Source organism: Hippoglossus hippoglossus, chromosome 8, assembly GCF_009819705.1.
Source record: "Hippoglossus hippoglossus isolate fHipHip1 chromosome 8, fHipHip1.pri, whole genome shotgun sequence".
Taxonomy (NCBI): domain Eukaryota; kingdom Metazoa; phylum Chordata; class Actinopteri; order Pleuronectiformes; family Pleuronectidae; genus Hippoglossus; species Hippoglossus hippoglossus.
This window is the reverse complement of record NC_047158.1, coordinates 10,236,490-10,256,059: the sequence shown is the minus strand read 5'-3', so window position 1 is coordinate 10,256,059 and position 19,570 is coordinate 10,236,490. Positions and strand designations below refer to the sequence as shown.

General features: G+C 42.1%; 1 protein-coding gene across 2 annotated transcripts in view; it reads left to right on the top strand.

Moving 5' to 3' along the window:
* The first annotated feature begins 1,953 nt into the window (after nucleotides 1-1,953).
* Nucleotides 1,954-19,570, top strand: part of asic2 (acid-sensing (proton-gated) ion channel 2) — a 358,547-nt gene continuing 340,930 nt past the window's right edge. The window contains exons 1-2 of one of the 2 annotated variants that reach the window (XM_034593507.1): nucleotides 1,954-2,141; nucleotides 5,311-5,931. In XM_034593507.1, the coding sequence (XP_034449398.1) occupies nucleotides 5,356-5,931 (576 nt within the window). In that variant the 5' untranslated portion in view covers nucleotides 1,954-2,141; nucleotides 5,311-5,355. Of the gene's footprint in view, nucleotides 2,142-4,231; nucleotides 4,635-5,310; nucleotides 5,932-19,570 lie in introns of those variants that run through there. The other variant, XM_034593506.1, reaches the window with a different exon arrangement.

The following is a 19,570-nucleotide window of genomic DNA, read 5'->3' as shown; positions in this document are numbered from 1 at the left end:
TACTCACTAATTACATAATACAGTGAATACTTTATGTTCACATGTGAATATATATACAAGAAAAAACTAAATAAATGAGGAACATGGTAAATGAAGCTGCTTCAAACAGTGTAAGTCATCAGATCTCAACCCAACTGAACACCTAAGGGAGGGTAACATGTTGGATAGCCCATCATCTAACCCCCACAGCTTGTATCATTGTGTACATTCACCCATTCGTGGCTTTCAGCAGCATTTCAATGGTACTTTTATGTATGTTTTCCTTTAACCTGGCACCCATCTCTATGCAAACCTTTGTTAGAGTAGAGTAACACCTCTGAGTGATTATCAGATATCCATGATAATCCGAGGCAAGAAGGCCAATGTATGTCTTTATCCTGTGACGGGAAGAATATACTCATATTTCATCATGTTGCACTGAGCTGTTTAAGTATTAACACCTTGCAAATTAAAAAGAGAAGAATATGCCAAGGCTAATGGGCCTTACACCATTAATAATAATCCTGTGGATGGAAAGTTGGCTGGACGGATAAAGCCAGATAAGATTGCTAAAGCATGAAGCCTTATTTTCAACTCTGGAGACTGTTTAATCCCTGTAAAACTACGCTCATTACCTCGGTGGGAAAAGGGGAGATTTGCTTAATTAAGTTGTTAAGAAAGCAGCAAACCCTGCAGCTGTCTGAGACCACAGCAAATTTCATTTGGGAGAAAGACTGTGATAGACTGACAAGTGTGTGTGGGTGGGTGTGTGTGTGTGTGTGTAAATAAGTGTGTCCTTAACCGCAAGATAAAAATACAACACCGTGTCTTTCAACTTCAGTCATTCTTTACTTTTAATTAGTGGCTCTGTGCAGTTGCAGTTTACTGAACTTTGCCTCCAAGTGCAAAGTGATTGGATGGATACACCAAGATTCACACACAACACGCTGTTCATGAATGCATTGTAGGTAAATGCTACACGAAAACAGATTTATAAAAATAAAAAAGGCTATTATACTCAAGACTTTGAGCCACAAATTTATAAAGTAGTCCATTCATGCTTCCTACAAATCAGAACCATCTCCAAAATCAAACCCATACTTTCACACCCAGACTTGGAAAAAGTAGTTCACACACTAGTCTTCTCCAGACTGGACTACTGCAACTCCCTCCTCTCTGGCGTAAGCCATAAGTCACAAGGTCTCGAGGTTGAAAACTAAAGGTGACCGTGCTTTTGCTATCAGGGCCCCTCGGCTTTGAAACATCCTACCTCAGGAGATAAGGCTCACAGAGTCAGTGACTTCTTACAAATCACTTCTTAAAACCATTTTTATAGACATGCTTTCATGTGGGGTTTTCTTTTCACCTTTTCTTTTACTTGTTCATTTTTCTTCATTGTCAAATAACTGCTTTTATGTGTTCAAGTTTCCATGTGACATAGCTTTACATTTATTAATTTAATTTGAACACTTCCTTGTTTCCAACCGCCTACACGTGGTTGTCTGGCCTCCTTGTCACATCGCATCCTGCTGATTGTTATTTTTCTTATAATTACTTGTCTTGCTTTGCTGTCAAAGCGCTTTGTAAACTCTGTTTTGAAAATGTGCTCTATAAATAAAGTTTATTATTAGTGTTATTATTAGAATTTAGAGTGTTATTTATTCTGAACTTTTGGTATATTCTTGACAATAAAAATGTGTTTTTATCGGGGAAAATTGTCTTGTCTGTTACTGATGAAATTATTATTTTTTAAATTGATTTAATTTAAAAAACAAACAAAGACAAAACAAAAAACAACAGGTGGTGATGTAGTAGCTGAGTTTTTATAATTTTTTTTGTGAAATAAACCTTTATCAATATTTATGTCAGGTCGGGACGAGACGATGTCATGATTTTATTTTTTCAGCAGTGAAGTGACGCCACCTCCGGCCGCCATCTTGATTGATTTCAGGTGTGTCAGTTTCGCGGACACCTGTGGACGAAGAAGCGGAACATGTTGGTAAACTCCAGCTGGAACATGGCGCCCTGCCCCGTTAACGCGTTATTCCACCACCCGTTGAGGATGAAGGACTCATTCTTATCAGGAAGAAGACGATGAAGAGGAGGAGGACTGAAACATGGAGCTCCACAAACCGAGCTGCTGCTGAACAACCACACAACAGGTGATTTACTAAAACAATTAACCCGATAAAACGCATTTCAACAATACAAATACACACAAATACCACAGTAAAATACTGCGCTAACAGAAGTATCAAGTCTAACCAGGGTATTATGTGAATATAATAATCATACAGGCAAAATGTTGAGCCAATAGTGAACATTGACTAAAGTTTTGTGCACAAATAAACCTCATGTATATGACTGAAAGTGGAATTAGATCAACGTGTCACTTATATTCTCTGGTAACTGATTATTCAGTAAAAATATCAGGAAGATACCTGTTGAAGTTTCCACAGAATACAAGGGTTAGCCTTTAAAAATAAAGAAATATTTTAATTACAGCTTAATTATTGTATAAAGGGCTGATATTTGCTGTCTCGAAACATATAGTTACAATATATTGCCACGTAGTATTCTGCAGTGAATCCAGTTTGTATAACATACCAGGTTATATACTTATAACATTTCCTATTTATGGAAACGTCTATTATAATATTAACCCAAATTCAGTATACATCCAATCACCCTGGGCCAAGTTACATATGTTCATATCTCCACAAGCAATATTTCTTTAGTGAATATTATGTACATATTTTCTTTCTTTCTTTTTATTTATTTAATTGCTTTTTCTGTTCTCTGGTCGACCTCAATCTGACTATCTGCAGCTGTAACAATAGAAATACTCTGACATGGGGTCAATAAAGTTAAATCTTATGTTGAAACACCTAAATGATTAATTGTCAAGTTGATAGGTGTTTTTTAAAATGCCTGTGGATCAGATAATTCAATATTAAAAGTAATTTAATATTTTATACATACAGGTATATTTTAATGTTTGGCAGTTTGAATTTTGCCCATTACATTTTAATCACCTAACTAGTGTTGTACAGTAATCACCCAATAATTTTGAGACAAGCAGGTTCTCAGTTTGAATTTTTAATCTTGTTTGAAACAATTCTCAGTACCTTAACTGTCTGTTGGTCCATTAGCACATTTCTCATTTCTAAATTCACCATCGCCACCATGACCCCAACGGTTATATCTCCAAACCTCCATTTTTTGGAGAACTTTAAATGCAGGTACCTTGCCCTCCTTTTGCTCTGTGGGTTTTCCTTTTAAAGGTCGGCTTACTCCTTAATCCTTATTACTCCAGAATATCTACCCACATTTGTTCATTGGTTGGCATTAGTTTTGGACCCTGTTCATATATGCTGGTGAAAATTTAAGACATCCTTATCAATTATGTTTGAAGTTTCTTTCTGAAAAATGTACTAATAAATTGTAATCTGATTCTTTTGCTATCAGACAAACAATCCACCATTTTTTTCTTTTTTGTGTGTGTCAGTTTTAATCTGTCAGTTTTAAACTTTTGTTGAAAAGGATGAGGCGACATTGTGATTTATTGTCGGACAACCGGTCGACAACCTGCCCATTTCCATTCAGTCCAAAATCGTCACAGAACCTGATTTGTTTTCTCTTTTACCACCTTTGAACAAGCTCTCACACCTTTTTATTTTCTCCTCACTGCTCTCTTCCTCCTGTCTCCTCATATATCTTCACATATTGACTCTTGATTGATCATTGCACAGCCAAGCACAAGGATAAAATACCTCCAATTCACAATTCCAATGTCTGTACACCTGACTCAAACTGTGTGGTATTATTTCTTTCACATCTCTGCATGTGACATCGCTGTGCGACCGCACCCCCCGCTGGCTTACTCTTTTTATAGTTTTCCCATATTATTTTTGTGCTCATCTCTGCCCTCAGCCTACATCTCTCTGCCTTCACTCCTCCGTCTCCACTTCTGCTTCACTTCCCATGACAAACACCCCCATCCTTGACCAAGCAGCCACCACTGTTTCCCCTCCCTTTACTATCTGTATCTCCCGACAGCCTCCTGGTTTGCATCCATCCATCACTCTGTCTGTGGTGACAAGAAGTGGAAATATGAAGGGCTTAAAGACAAATGAGTGAAGGTGGCTCTGTGGGAGGAGGAGGGAGGAGGAAACCTATTCAGTGAGAGACTTGGCTGTGGAGAGAGCAAGCGAGGAGTGTGTTGCCTACCCTCCTCTTTCTCCCCCTCCCTCTATTCCCTCACAGTCTATCTCGCTCTCTCGCGCGCTCTCTCTCGCTCTGTGCGAGCATGTGTGTTGGTGTGTGCGATTCTCCTCTCTCCCGGCTCCGCTGTTGTTCGCCGACACCACAGATGAGCTGGGAAGAGGAGGGAAAGCGGATGTATCTGGCCAGGGGAAAAGGAAAACCGGAGGAGTTTGGTTTTGGCATGCAAGACTAACCAGCGGCTCTGATCATCAACAGCACTCTCTCTCTCTCTCTCTCCCTCCCTCCCTCCCTCTCTCTCTCCCCCTCTCTCTCTCTCTCTTTCTCAGTGTCTCTCTGTCTTTCTCTCACACGCACGCACAAACACATACGCTCAGACTCACACACACTCGCGCCGGCTGGATGTCTCCTCGCTAGGCTGAACGAGAGAGGTGCTTGGGCTTGTGTTTTTAGTTGGGGGGCATGGGAGATCCTGAGAAACCTGGATGTGTGTGTGTGTGTGTATGTGTGTGAGAATCAGTGTGCACACTCATGCATGAGAGAATTACTGTGCGAGTGTGTTTTTTTTTTTTTTTGGAGATGAGTCGGGACGTTACACACACACACACAGAGGCAGCTTTGATTGGCTTGCGGCTTAAGTGACTCTCACCTCTCCGCTGCGGGTGTCACAGAGGAATTACCTCTGGGATTTTTTGTCAATGAAATCAAGCAGTCACAGAGGGCAGCAGGATGGCAGGGAGAGCGGAGGGCAGTTTGGGTAGAGCATTTGTTAAGTGGCTGTGTGTTGGGGGTGTAGCATGAGCGGCCGGCCGTTTCAGGAACTCTCAGCTCGAGGGAGTGATTGAGTTGAGGTGCAGTGGAGAAGGCTGCACTGAGGGGAGCATCTTTATCCTCTGTCTTTTATTTTTCTTAGTACTTTCTGGAGGGTTCTGGAGGTCTTCCTCTGTCATTTTCTATGACTTAACTCGAAATCTCTGTTTCTGTCTTCTTCTTTCCGCCTCTATTTTCCTTCTTCTCTCTTACTCCCTGCGTCTTATCAGTATGACCAGTATGTATATGAGATGTGAATCTAAATGTTTTATGGATGTTTCCTCTCTGTCTGTGCAGGTGTGAGTGCACCTGGGGCTCTCTGGCTGAGGAGCTGGAGGGCTGATGATGGATCTGAAGGAGAGCTGTGGCAGTCAGGGGAGCCAGGAGAGCTCCAGTTTACATCCCACCTCCTGGCAGGCCTTTGCTCACACCAGCACGCTACATGGCCTGCGCTTTGTCTTCCCTTATGGTCAGCCCAGCGTGCGCCGCTTGCTCTGGGCCGCAGCACTGCTGGCCTGCCTGGGACTGTTGGCCTTGGAGAGTGCAGAACGCCTGGCCTATTTCCTCTCCTACCCTCACGTGACCAGCGTGGATGCCGTGGTATCGGGCAGCCTGGTCTTCCCCGCAGTGACCATTTGTAACCTCAATGCATACCGCTTTAGTAGCCTCACGCGTAATGATCTGTACCATGCAGGGGAGCTTATGAACATGCTGGATGTGCACCTGAAAATCCCCCAGCCACACCTGGCTGAGCCGGACGTGTTGGCGTCCCTGCAGGAAAAAGCCAACTTCACCAAATATAAGCCCACACCGTTCAGCATGAAGGAGTTCATCGAGAGAGTCGGCCACGACCTGGGAGAGATGATGCTGTACTGTCGCTACCAAGGCCAGGAGTGCAGCCATAGCGACTTCAAAACCGTGAGTCCACTGATATCTCTTGTAAATGTCAGCTCTGTTCTGAGATTAGTTGGGGTCAGAGTGCATTTGTTGCCTCCCAACCCTTAAAAGACCAATGTACGTATGTGTTTGCTTCTAAGTCTTGCAAGTATCTTTTTCTCCTGCCAGTAAAATGACTTGATATATGCTGATAGCTGCTCTTTCCCTCCCATGCTGCTGCGCTGGGAGTCTCCTGCTGTGTTTCCTCCTTGGGACTTCAGTGTTTGGCTTCGTAGATTGACTCTCAAGATTTGTTCTGCAAATACACTCTGCTGTTACCTTGTTGTTGTCCTCAGCTTTCACATAATGAAACTGTGCTTACTGGCACGTACAGCTCTGCAACAGGTGTGCAGTATTTTAGTCACTGAAGGAGAGTAATTGTTTTGTCTTGGGCCGTAGCGAACAATAAATTCCTCCAAATCCCTCTGCTGCTTTCTTTCTTCACTTCTGCAGCCAGAAAGTTTCTCTTTCCCCTTTCCACTGCAAATCTGATCATTCAAGGGATGTTTGTTTACCTGCTGTTTTTTCAGATGGAGAATAAAGTGCAGCATTATTTGCTTGTTGGTGTTTTTATAATTAAAACAACTCTTTTGGCTTGTTGTTGAGGAGCAGCTTGTTGTTTTTGTTTGTTCATATGTCAAGACTGTGGTTGTAGAATCTGTAGACAAGAGCAAGTTGGTCTTATGTTGTTGAAGTGCAGTTTATTTTGTTGTACTGATAAAATGGAAGTGCTGATCAATTAAGGCCTTTGAATGAATATGTTTTTTGGCAGAACAAAGGGAGCAAGTTTTTCCTGGCACCAAGTTGGTTTTGGATATTAAAACATAATATCCTGAACGCTCACTTGTAACATGCTCCCTCTCTGTCAGACTGATAGTTTAAGTCAATGAGTGAATATTTGAACAGCCCACCAAGTGTATGTTAGCAAAGGAAATAGTAAAGCACAATCAAGTTTTCCCCGTCGACTTTGAGAATAAAACTCCTGTCTGCTCTGTTTGTTTCTTCTTAGACAAACAGAATGACTAAAAGCTTTTCAGTTCTTCTAAAATAACTTTGGAGACTATAGTGAAGGATTTGCTCGCTCGTCACTGACTCTGCAAGGTTTTTACCACAAGTCACATACAGAATATTCCTGCAGAGCATTTTTAGATGCATAAACTGCACATGCATCTAAAAATGCTATTGGGCCTCATCCACCAACCAAAGAAATTTCTCCTTAAAACCCACTTACGCTGTTTTTACGAAGATTCTGACATTCACCAATGTTTTCTTATCTGGGATTTGTTCTTAGGTAAGAACAGAATCTACACACACTGAATAGCACTCTTACACAGACTGAAACTGAAATGCTTGTATAAAATAATCAGTTATTGTGTTTTTTGCTTTTAATTCTACAGTTGTATAATACGATTTAAATTACCATAATCAAAAATTTGTATAAAAAACCCCCACAGAAAACACACTGAAAATCGATTTTAAAAGATATAAATGATCAAATATTCATCCCCTTCTTTTGATTTTCATGCTGTTCTCCTGGCGGCTGCTCGCACGAGATTTGGTGCTTTGCAGCACTTCCGCCTCCGGTGTGGCCCTGGTGTGGCCCTGGTGTGGGCCCGGTGTCAGGCTCAGGTCGAGTATCCACAGATGTTCAGCTGAGGGTTCACCTGCAGTGCTGTGTTTCCAATGATGTGCAGCTCCAACTCAGATAACTCTGTGCACTTTCCTTTCCTTTTCTTTTACCTTCCTTCTCTCTCTTCTGTGTTTGACAATATTTATTTTGATTTCAAATCTGAGATCAAACTATTTTTTTACTTCACTTATGACTTTTTACCGATGAAGCTTTTTCTGAATGTGTAACTGCATTTCATGTATCGTTTTTTGTGATATGGCGTTATGAATCTGGCGTACAGTTTTCTTAGGGAAATTTAGGAAACTTTCTTAAGAACAAATTTAAGAAAATTCTTCAGAGATTTTGGTGAATGAGGCCCAATGTTTAGGATTGTATTTCTATTATGTGTTCGCCTACTCCTGGAGTTGTGTAATCCATTGCACTGAAGACCAGGTGTTATGTTTTCATCCCTGTCAGTTTGTTTGGTGGTTGGTTTGTATGTTGTTTTTTTATAAGCAAGGTTGCACAAAAACAACTCAACGGATTTCTAAGAAATTTGGTGAAAGGATGTGGTATGGGACAGGGAGGAAGCCATTAAGGTGGAGATCAGGATCAGTGGGCAGATCCAGGAATTGCAATCCAGTTTAAGTGTAACGTGTAATGTAACTGAGTGGTGGGTTTAGTCAAGGTGGGTTTAGCTTTCAACATTTACAAGCAAGAAGAGTTACAAGCACAACTATCAGATTCAATTTAGAGCTGTAGTTATCACCTTTTGTGGCAAATATGACAAACACTGTATTTTTACAGTTTGGTTCACAACCTGTAGTGCGCGCGCGCGTGTGTGTAATAATAATAATAATAATAATGTGAGTAATTATAGATTCCCACATCTGAAATGGATGTGACTTGATAAGCACTCAGCCTGTAATGTTTCTTTGTTTTGCTATGGAAATAGGGGAAGCTAGCAAGCAAAGCCCGCTTGAGCGAACAATCATGACACTAGTGCATCTGAGAAGTTGCTTGTGGAGGTATTTTGAGTTCTGAACTGTAGACCTTAAAGTAATGATCAAAGTTGAGGCTGTTTGTCGTCCTCATACTGTGCAACTGCCTTATAAAAAATCTGTGGGCTCACCTGTTGGCAGCAGCTAAGGAGGCACCACAGGCGAGCAGCACAACGCATCACTGTGTGCATGGGGAAGGGGCTTCGACTATTTGAACGAATTGTGTGTATGTTATATAATTATATCAAATTCCTTCAAATTAGATCTTTGGAAAAAACTGAAAAACTAGTGTTCATTTTATTATTATTATTATTATATATGATGAAGAGGAGCAGCAAATTCTGTCATTTTATAATGTGTTTGAATTTTCACAATCTTAATAATAACTGCAATCATTAATTTATCAAAATCGATGAAGTTAATTTTTGTAGTCGATTTACTAAATAACTATTAGACTAATCATTTACTGCCATAGCATATCGCGTTACCTGAGTTGGACCGTAATCTGACCAGAACTGTGACAAAAATATAATACACACTTAACTCTGTAACAGATTATGATATGATTATTAGACTGACAGAAAAATGAGTGGGATCCCGCGGCTTCCGGGTACAGTAGAAAACATTCAGGCTTCTAAAACGCAGCTTTTCATTTTTCCTTTAATTACATAGGCCTACAGAGCAGAGTTATTACATACAGTATGTATGATAGCACAGGGTCATTTAATGGGCATCCGCCTGACATTCTATTTAAAGCCTGGACGGATATTCCAGCTGATTCAGATCCTTATCAACAAGATGTTCTGCCTGTTTGTCAGGCCTCAAAACTGACCAGTGATGCCTGTACAATGTAAACGGTGCTCTGGGATCGCATGTGCTTTGATGAGCTCTTCATTGTGTTTAGAGTAGACTCTGTTGTCATGATTGGACCTCAGCTATATGTAATCCAAGATATTAAAAGCTTCTACGTCTGTTACAGTTGGACTGATCCTGTCACATTGAGAGATGCTCAATGCACAGATGCTAATGGGAAAAGCAATGGTGTTTTTATATGTTAGCCGCAGTGATGTGCTTTTCATACCTTTGGGCAGATGCTCCCCCTGGAGCTCTGATCCATATGTCAGTGAGCTGCAGCAAAGCTACAAGTGAGCAGGTCCCTGCTCGTGTCTGCCAGGAGAACATGTGATTTTCATAATTTCATTCTGTTGAGTCTTAAGGGCGTTAATGCCAAGCTTGCTCAGCCTTGTCTCCATCTTCAGCCAACTGAGTCTCTATTTGACTCCCCTTAGTAACCATCTTGCATGTTTTCTGACGCGCCTTTGACCTCAAGCTGGGTTCAAAGATAATCATGTTGACAGAGAGGCTACTAGAAGGCACTGTCATCCTCTTTGCCCTCTGCCTGTTGCTGCTGCCGAGCTCCTCCCGACTTCTACCCACTCCTCTCTGATGACTTGCTCTCTCTCTTCTCTCTGTCACTGCAGCGACACACCTCCGCGGTGCCTTCTGAGAGCAAAGCAAAAAAAAAAAAAATACAGGTTCCCAAAAATAGAAAACTGCATGCATGAATGCACTCAAGACACATGCATTCAGATAAACACACGCATATAAAGCCACTGAAATATATGTATACATGACAGAGCACGCGCTCGCAAACGGACCACATTTCCATGACACTCCAGGGACCCGAGTCAGCGTTTGAGTGACATTGTGATGAATGACCGCAGGGAGGATTGTGGGGTTATGGGAGTCAATGTGATGTGACTGATGGAACTGGAGCAGCACTGCACAAATGGGAAATGGCATCAGTGTGCGCATTTCCACCTATAAGCACGTATAATGTGTCTCCTCAGATGTGCAGGCTGCTCATCTCGCTAATTCACAAGCTCATACAAGAGCATGTCTGCAACCCACCCAACCTGATTCATCCTTAATAAGCACTTTGGTAAACTTGTTTTTTCAAGGATTTCAGAAATGAGGGCACGTCTCAAGCCAAATTCATTATTCTGCCATCCAAACAGAAAGTGAAGAGAATGTACAAAAGCCTTCTTTCGGCCTGTTCAGAGATTCTTTTAAATCCAGCATCTCTGAAAGAACGCTGAGTGGTCAGGGTGCAGCTTCATCCCCGTTAGTAAGGTGTGACCGAGGATCAGTAAGCAAGTTGTTGTGCAGAAGAGAAATATCCAGTTCGGTGTCCCTCACAGAACTGCACCTATTTATGATGGCAGGTGGGGGGTGGGCTGTATGGTATTATTATCTGAAGTGTTCCACTGCAAATATATAATCATATCTTAATTCCCATGTATGTTGTGAGTATATTGTTAATTATATTCATACAGCTCTATTGCTTCATTTTAAACCGTAGACTGTCTTGATCGCCCCCTGGTGGCTGGCTGCAGTATAGATCATAAACCCTACCTCCATGTTAACAGATGGGACATGGACCAAACTAAAAAAGGGTTCCTGTCATTTAAGGTCATTCTTATCAAATTGATGCAATTTGTATTTTGATGTAATGCTCATCTTTTCTGATAACTTTGATTTTATTTAGTTTCTCTTATACCATTAAAAACAGTATGAAAAGTAATGAACAGCTGAGACGTGAGACCTCGATAGAGCGCTTTCATCCCCTGATTGCCACTGTGCAGACTCCAAATGACCCTTAAGGTAGTAGCGCTTCATTTCTGGATAGTGGGAGGAAATGGAGATGTGTTTTCCATCTGTATGTGCAGTCTGTGTCAAACAACCAAATTAATATATATTTTTCAAAAATGTATATTCATATTTTGTCATGAAGTTGCAAATATACAACTGTGCAGAGAGCTTGAGTCAGATGGTAAGGCTGAGGTGAGAGGAAGAAGAGAGAAGAAGGAAAACAGAGGCAGATACAAGATAACATCAAGTTGTATAGACCTTTTTAATAGGGATTTGATGATCACTCCAAGCACCAGTGCACAATCAGTGAAGTGATCATGAGATGTCAGGATCTCGGTGCCTTAAAACTGTCCTGCGGTCAAAATATTGTCATTTAGATTTTAATCACAAAACTCATTCTTGGAAGGTGTGATGATGTCAGTGTGAGTAGATAATGCGTCATGTGTATTGGAATTAGTGGACTCCCCTTTGCCTGGGTTTGTTTTTGCCGTGTTTGATTACAACCGTGGTTAAAAGCTGATTGATCACACTGACAAGCAGCATCAGTGTCAGCCAGAGCGGATTATCTCAGTGTGCCTAGCCTGCGCTCCCTGCATGCCTCAGTTAGATACATATAGAGACCCCTGGAGCACTGCAGGCCAGGGAGGACCCTATCACACATCACATGCCTTAATGTGAAACCTGATTGCAGCCAGACCCTGAGCTCTGTATCACACACACTAATTAGCAACTCGTCTGTTCCCCTTACCGCAGCCTTGTTGGATCAGCGCTGCAAATGTAATGGCACTGGCTGTTTACAGCAACAGCAATTAGCCATTACACACAACCCATGGCCTTATCACTTCACTCGCTGATTATTGCACGGCTAGATTGGCCTCGCTCTCACCAGCACAGTCGCACAAAACCACTGTCAGTCACCCGAGGACTGTGTTCTTTTATAATCTGTCCTCCCACTCCTCCTCTGGTCGCTCAATCACACTAACTGCATTTCATCATCTCTAGACTCATTTCTCAACATTTGAAAGCCCAATGCATCACATTAGGTTTTACTGGGTGTACTGTATTAATCACTAATGTGGCATTACCATGGCATTTTACATTCCCGGCGGGCATAATGTCTGAGTCTCTTAAAGGGCATGGAAAGCACCTCTGCCAACCATAAGCCCACCACTCTGAAACACCCCGGAGAGGCAGCAACAACCTGTGCTATTTAACCAGCTCGAGAGAAAAGCTGGAGTGCAGCCACAGACGGCTCAGTGTGGATATGTGGTAGATGCTGCAGCTGTCTGCAGTTGTGGATTTTTTTCCTCATCCTAAAACAGCAAATTTTGACTTTGGGCTGGGTGTAAATTAGTGATGAAGTAAAAGCTTAAACAAGTAATTCAGGATATTCTTTTGTGTCCAACAAAAAATATGAAAGTTTGCCATAACTCCAAACTACTGCATCCATTTTCAGATCTTTAATTATCAGGTCAGGGATGAGCTGTGAGCAAGATTCTCTGTGCTTTGTTGACTAAATTAATTCCCTTTTGGCTTTTGAAATATTTTTGAAAGATACTTCATCTACTGAATAAATATTAACCTGTTTACATCTATTAGTATGATTTTTATTTTCATACACAAGGAGTGAATCTCATCACCATTAGTGAGCCAATAAGTTTACAACATGCTGGTTCGAAAGACTTTATAATGCTAGTAATTGGCTGTCTAACACCGGGTTCACACAGGACGCGGAAGCGCAGCGCCACGGCGCACCGCGCCATTCTCAAGCGCGCAGCCGCGCCATTCTCAAGCGCGCAGCCGCGCCATTCTCAAGCGCGCAGCCGCCTGGCTGTTCACACAGGAAGCGCATTTCTCCGCGCCGGTCAGCCCGCGATTCTGCTTTCTCCGCTTGTTGTTGTACCCGTTGAATGTCGGGGTTCGGGGGTAAATGATGATGGTCTTCATAGCCCCCCCCCCACCCCTCTCTTTCTCTGTCTATCTGCTTGTGTGCTTGTAGTGGATGGGCAGAGGGGGACATTTAATTATGTGATTTGGAAAATTAAAACTCCAGGACAACAGAAGGGGAATACAAAGTATGGGATGCATATTTGATAATTTATGTCATATAAAATATGTCATTTATATTGTTTAAAATCATTTTTCAGTGTGTTTCCTGGCGCTATACGCTCGTGGCAAGCGGAAAAAATTGACTCGACGCCGAAACCATCGGTGCAGGGCGTGAGGCGCCCTTGGCGCGGCGCATCGCAGCCTATGTGAACGGCACAATTGAGTAACGGGGGTGGAAAGGAGGCGCCTGGCTTTCCTTGGTGCGGCGCGCCGTGGCGCTGCGCTTCCGCGTCCTGTGTGAACCCGGCGTAAGAGAACAATACACAAACGCATGTTAGAGGCATGTAGGAAAAAAGATGGCAGCATTTTATCAGGCTCAATGCGAAGAGGGACATTAATACCAAGACCAGCAGCAAGATAAATTTAATGTAACACTTGAATGTGCATGGAATAAGTTTTCACACCAGACAGGTGCTCTGGATCCGCCTGACTTTACAGGATCTATGACTGGGAATTTAGCAGGTAACATTAAGCAAATATAAAGAAAATTCCCAACTTGTTCATTGTTTATTAAACATAGGTACATACTACCGACGACTGGCTGAAGCGACCACTGTTGTTGCGTTGTACATGTTGAGGCAAACACCGGGGGAAGCCAGCGGAAGAGAGGAGAGTACTGGCTGAAGTAAGGACTACTGCTGCGGTTTACGTGTTGTGGAAGTGCCGGAGAAGCCAGCACTGCCAATTCGGAAGAGCAGACAGCTCTGGGACTTTAACCGGCTCCTTCAGGAGCTTTGTCTGGATGACTGTAGTTTCCAGCACTACCTAAGGCTGAGCAGTGACAGGTTTGTTGACCCTCTAGCTCGGGTCGGTGCCAGGATTGAGTTCTTTGAATTTAATTCTCAGCGCTGATTGTCAGTCGTGACATCGAGTCAACCAAATTTGACGCCAGAGTTCCAATATCGAGCGTGAATTCGTATACCGTATTCGCAGTACTAAAAGCCTATGCGAAGCCCGAGGGGAGAGATGCAATGTATGTAATCTTGATGCGTGAAATCTTTTCGTCACGTTCAGTGTGATCCCAGCATAAAACCTCAGACTGTTTTGAAAATGACACCCTAAAACCTGAGGGTTTTCTGACGGGCTAACAGAATTTCCAATGTTTACAAAAACTTTACTTTCTCAGTCTCTGAAGCAAATGGAGACATGAAATAAAAACATTTGATAGCCTCAGCGTACCCTCAAGTTAGTATTCTTCAAGTACAAGGCCAAAACCCTTGATGACGCTAAGGTGCACAACTGTCCCTAACATCTGCTGGTGGCTGCTATTACCTGCTAACATCTACTGGTAGTTGGTAACTTAAATTGTGCCGAAGACCTTCAAACGTACAAGAGACATTCAATTCAATATTCAATATTCTAAAATCAGCTGGCAAACTCGCCAACACCCAAAGTTGAGCTGCCGGTATCCAAAATTCTTGAATACCTGCCCTGCTCAGGAAATCACCATTATGCATGTTTTCTTTGCTGGCCCAGTCAATCATAGTGGACGTTAAAGTAAGACAGAAAACCAGAGGTTTATGGCGGACACAGAGGCGTGTCGGTGACTGAGTGTGTGTTTTATTGTGCTGGAGGATCTGTTTTTATTTTCATGCGTCTGTGGGTGTGTGTTATAATGTGCTGTCACTTGAAGTCAGTCGTTGGTGTGTCCCGTGTGGGTGTTGCACTGCGACCCCACAAAACACGTCTGGCATTTAAGGTCCAGTGTGTAGGATTTAGGAAGATCCATCAGCAGAAGTTGAATAGAATATCATTCATATATTATACATTATCACATGTTATGATATTTTCATTTGGGGTAACATCACATGAAACTAAGAATGACCGCTATATCAACAGGAGCGGGTCCGCCATGTTGATATAGCGTTATGCTTGCAACATGACGAGGGCGTTTCGACCCCATCCAAGTCTTCTCCAGGTTCAAACTTAAAAGGTGGAAAACGGACGGTCTTCCTCTTCAAAGCACATCCCTGGACCACTGCTTGTCTTTGTCTGTTAAAGGCACATAGATCACTTCTACACTAGCCCAAACTGGGCAAATTTAACTCTTGCTCTAGACAGGGCCATTCACTTATATTACTGTATATTACCTGAAGGCCACCACAAGTTGTCCAAAAGATTTGGAAGAGGAGGGTGAGGCAGAGGGTTTTCATTTGGCTGAAATATGCATCCTCACTGGTAGATACCAGTAAATCCTACACACTAACTCAAGGATTTATATACTTATGATAGAATGCCTTTCATTATTTCCTTCTAACTACATGCACGACTCTGGACATTTATTGATGTAAACGGCATCTGATTGGTTGACGAGGCGTGTTGAATTTGTAAAGGCTTTTATTTTGAAGTTAATTGTGCCCTGAATGAAATGTGAAGATAATTCTAAGTTGGAGGCAACTCACTGAACTAAACTGCAAATAGATCTTTTGGTAAAAGATTCATGAAATAAGTTTTAATTGTAGTACAGTGTGGGTTGGGGCTAGTATAATTGCAATCACATTTTTATGCTTGTGCTTTTGGTGATAAGGCCCGACGCTGTTGTCCATGTGCTTTGAACAAAAAGACGTAATTTGCTGCAGTGAAAGTTATACGTCATATCCTGCCTCCTGCATGCTCTACCCAGGCGCCACCCCTTGCCTGAATGTTCCAGAAATGTGCCTGTTGTTGTGAACACGTCTGACCTAACAGTCTCCCGCTGTGTTCTTCATATGTGAAAGGTAAACTCAGGAAAATGTTCAGAACCAATTACCTGGGCGTTCATGAACAACGGTTTACTGTCATAAATATGGCAAACAATTGCTCTGCTGTTTTTGACTATCTGTAATTGAAATCGTATCTTTTATTGGAAAATCTAGATTTGTTCTATCTGGCTTTAAAAAAAAAAGGCAGACTTGATGTTTAGTTCAGGTCATCACAATTTCCCAAATTAAAGGTCGGCATATTTTCTTTTTACTGTTTTTGGAGTCTCCTACTGAATTAGAATTTGTACCAGTAGTTTGCTGCATTGAAAAACAATGACTACTTTTATTTCAAAGAGAAACTCTAAATAAAGCACTATAAAGCTGAGTCTGCTCCTGTGACATGAAGCTGAACCTCATCCATCACCTGTCCTCTTCCTGCATGATCTGCTCTGCTTACTCCACACCCGGTCATGAGTGTGTTCTGCTGTGTCAATGCAGATGACGACTACATAAGCAATAAAGGCAGTTCTGAGCATACAGTGGTCAAATGTGATTTCATGCAGCCTGCAGTGATACTGTTCCTCTCGTCTTCTGTTTTTATTCTCTTTCCCCTTCATGTCTCAGTCTTCTTCTTCCACCCTCCATAATTTACCAGAAAGTCTGAGCTGAGTGTTAGACGCTCAGATCGGGTGTTGAAAAAATCACATGCCCTTCTTAAACAGGCTGACAGGCCCTTTTCGACTTTCTTTTTGTCCTCCTGTCTGTCTCTGTTTAATCTCTGTAAGCTGCCCAGGAGCTCTTTTGATCTCGCTGTTCAGACTCACCTGAGCGCTGTCTGCCTGAGGCCTCCAGGGTCTGTTTGCAAGGGTAAAACGATTTAGACTGCTTTAATGGAAAGGGACCAGTGCTTAAATGGATATCTCGATGTGTAGAGTCGCAGTGTCTTTTGTCATTTGGACTAAACGGGTCACATTTTGGGAATCTAGGAATGAATGTTTCTCTGCTGTAAAACTTAAAAACAGTTATTTTTAATTAATTTTGTCAATTAATCAGACTTTACATTCCTCCAATGTTAGGGTCCAGCGTTATTCAAACATTTCAGAGGTTGCTTTCCTACAATACCTTAGTGTCGAAAAATACGGGGACTATTCGAAGAGCTGCTGTGATTTTCAATCCAGACATTTTTTGTCCACTGTGACTTCCTGTCTACCCGAAATACCAGTCTAAAAACATTAAATGTCAAGATATCCTTTTAACAATTCAACCTGCCAGCACCGGGCCCCCCCGTCTCCAGGTGCGGCCGCTGTCCTGCTGGAACGGATCTTAACATCCGTGTCAGGACAATGTGCGCTCTTTTTGTCAGAATGACGCCCTTGTGAGGGACAGCTTGACTGTATTGGTCCTGCAAGGACAAAGTTGGAAAGATTCTCTGCGTCGGCTGTTTATTGTTTGACCGAGATATCTCTCTTTTATCTTACGTTGTGAATCCATCGCTAATTACAGGCTGAATGAATGATGAGTCTATTAACATTTTATTTGGCTAACACAGTAAACGGATGTAGTAAACATGAGACATGCGCACACACACACACACACACACAAATCTCTGCTATGATAAATATAAAATATGAGGATTGCTGTTTCTCCCCTTTATCATTACAAACTGGTTCTTTTGCAGGACCCTTAACCCAAATTCATCACTCTGGTGGTGATAGTGATGTTAATGTTATAATGGTGATGATGTAATAGACTGTGATGGTAAGAGCAAGTTGCTGCAGGTGCAAGTACCTGTGACAAAATATAAATCTAGGATGTCTAGTTTCAATAACTTATCTATAATCCATACAGATGTATACATTATTTTGTATATTGTTGAGAGATGCTGAACCCGTCATATTTAGCTGTTAACGTTTGTTTACTTAAAAGTTAAAGTAGATGGTGTATTTGTTGATTAATTGAAATGTAATTAACATTAACCCTGACCCGTAATTTGCATATTGACACACACACACCCAGTATCACCGTTTCCTGGTTTTTCACACAACCAACCACACAAAGTTTCACCAACTCATCTCATCCCGCCTTTATCATGCATTTAACTAGGCATGAGACGGCACCACTTTGGGTGTCACTGACCCTTCTCCATTCCACTGGTATATTAACGCACATCTCCATACTGAGCTCAACCTGCTCTACTACTCCATCTCTGTCTGCCTGCCAGTAGTCCTCCCGCTGAATAAATGTCCACAAAGTTCCCATATCAAACAGTGCCTCTGCTGCCCGTCTGCTGTCAGTACATAATAACAAGTCAAACGCTACAACTGCCAACCTTCCCACATCAGCGCTGATGCTGACAATAAGCTGGCATATTCACTTCACGGGTTTGCACTCATCTCATCAGAACACCAGCCGATATCACCACCAGTGGTATGGGAAGCGTTGTTGTAGCATGACATGATGGAGACAGTTACTAATGGTACTAGTCGCCCTGCAGTGCCACGTGTGGTATCTCAGAATGCAGTTTGGATCCAGATCCGAGGACATCCAACCAAACGTTCCCTGAATAATGGATGGGGAGGGAAACTGAGGCAGCAACTGACAGAGTAGAACTAAGTGTCAATGCTGAGGAGAGAAAGTAAAGAAGGCAGAGCTGACACAAATTGTGAGATATTATTAGACAGAGAATAGAAGAACAGAAACAAGAGGTGAAAAGAGAGAAAAGTACAAGTGAAGAAGAATATAGTGAAATATATGGAGCTTTTTTCAAGAGTGTGGTCTTTCAATTTGAGAGCATAGTTTGCACATTTATGTTCAGATTGTGTATTACTTTTAATCAAAACCCTGCCCTTGCACTCAAATAGCCCCTGTTTGCACTTAAATTTGCTTGCATTCAGATATATTGTTGCTCGCGTAGATTTCCTGTGCTCCAGCCCTTCTCTGCACTCGGTCTGCTTTCAGTGCCCTCGTGAATCGTCTTCTCTCAGATTTCTCCTCTGCTCTTGGATTTTTTTAGTGCAACAACCCTGCCTTGTTGCGGGAACGTTCGCTTTACTTCAGAGCGTTCTGTGCGGGTGGTTACTCTTTAACTGGGTTCATCCACTCCCATCCCCCACGGCTTAATTATAAGGACTTCCCCTTGCTTTCTCTATGACTTTTGGAATAAAAAGACAGTTATTGTTTATACCAGCGCACATACTTTTTTATTTTATAATAGCTAGGGCGGTGTAGCTCTGAAGTAAAGCAAATGCGCCTGCATCGAGTTAGGGATCATTTCATTGGTGGTCGGTAGTGGTCAACACTACACCTGGCATTCTATTGGTTGGGGAACTTTCGACAGGGTTGTTGCACAAAAAAACCAAGAGCAGAGGAGAAATCTGAGAGCAGATGATTCACGAGCGCGCGGAGAAGGGCTGGAGCGCAGTAAATATATGCGAGCAACAATATATCTGAATGCAAGCAGATTTAAGTGCAAACAGGGCTATTTGAGTGCAAGGGCAGGGTTTTGATGAACACAATCTGAACATAAATTCAACAAGTAATGATCTCAAACTGAAGGACCACGCTCTTGA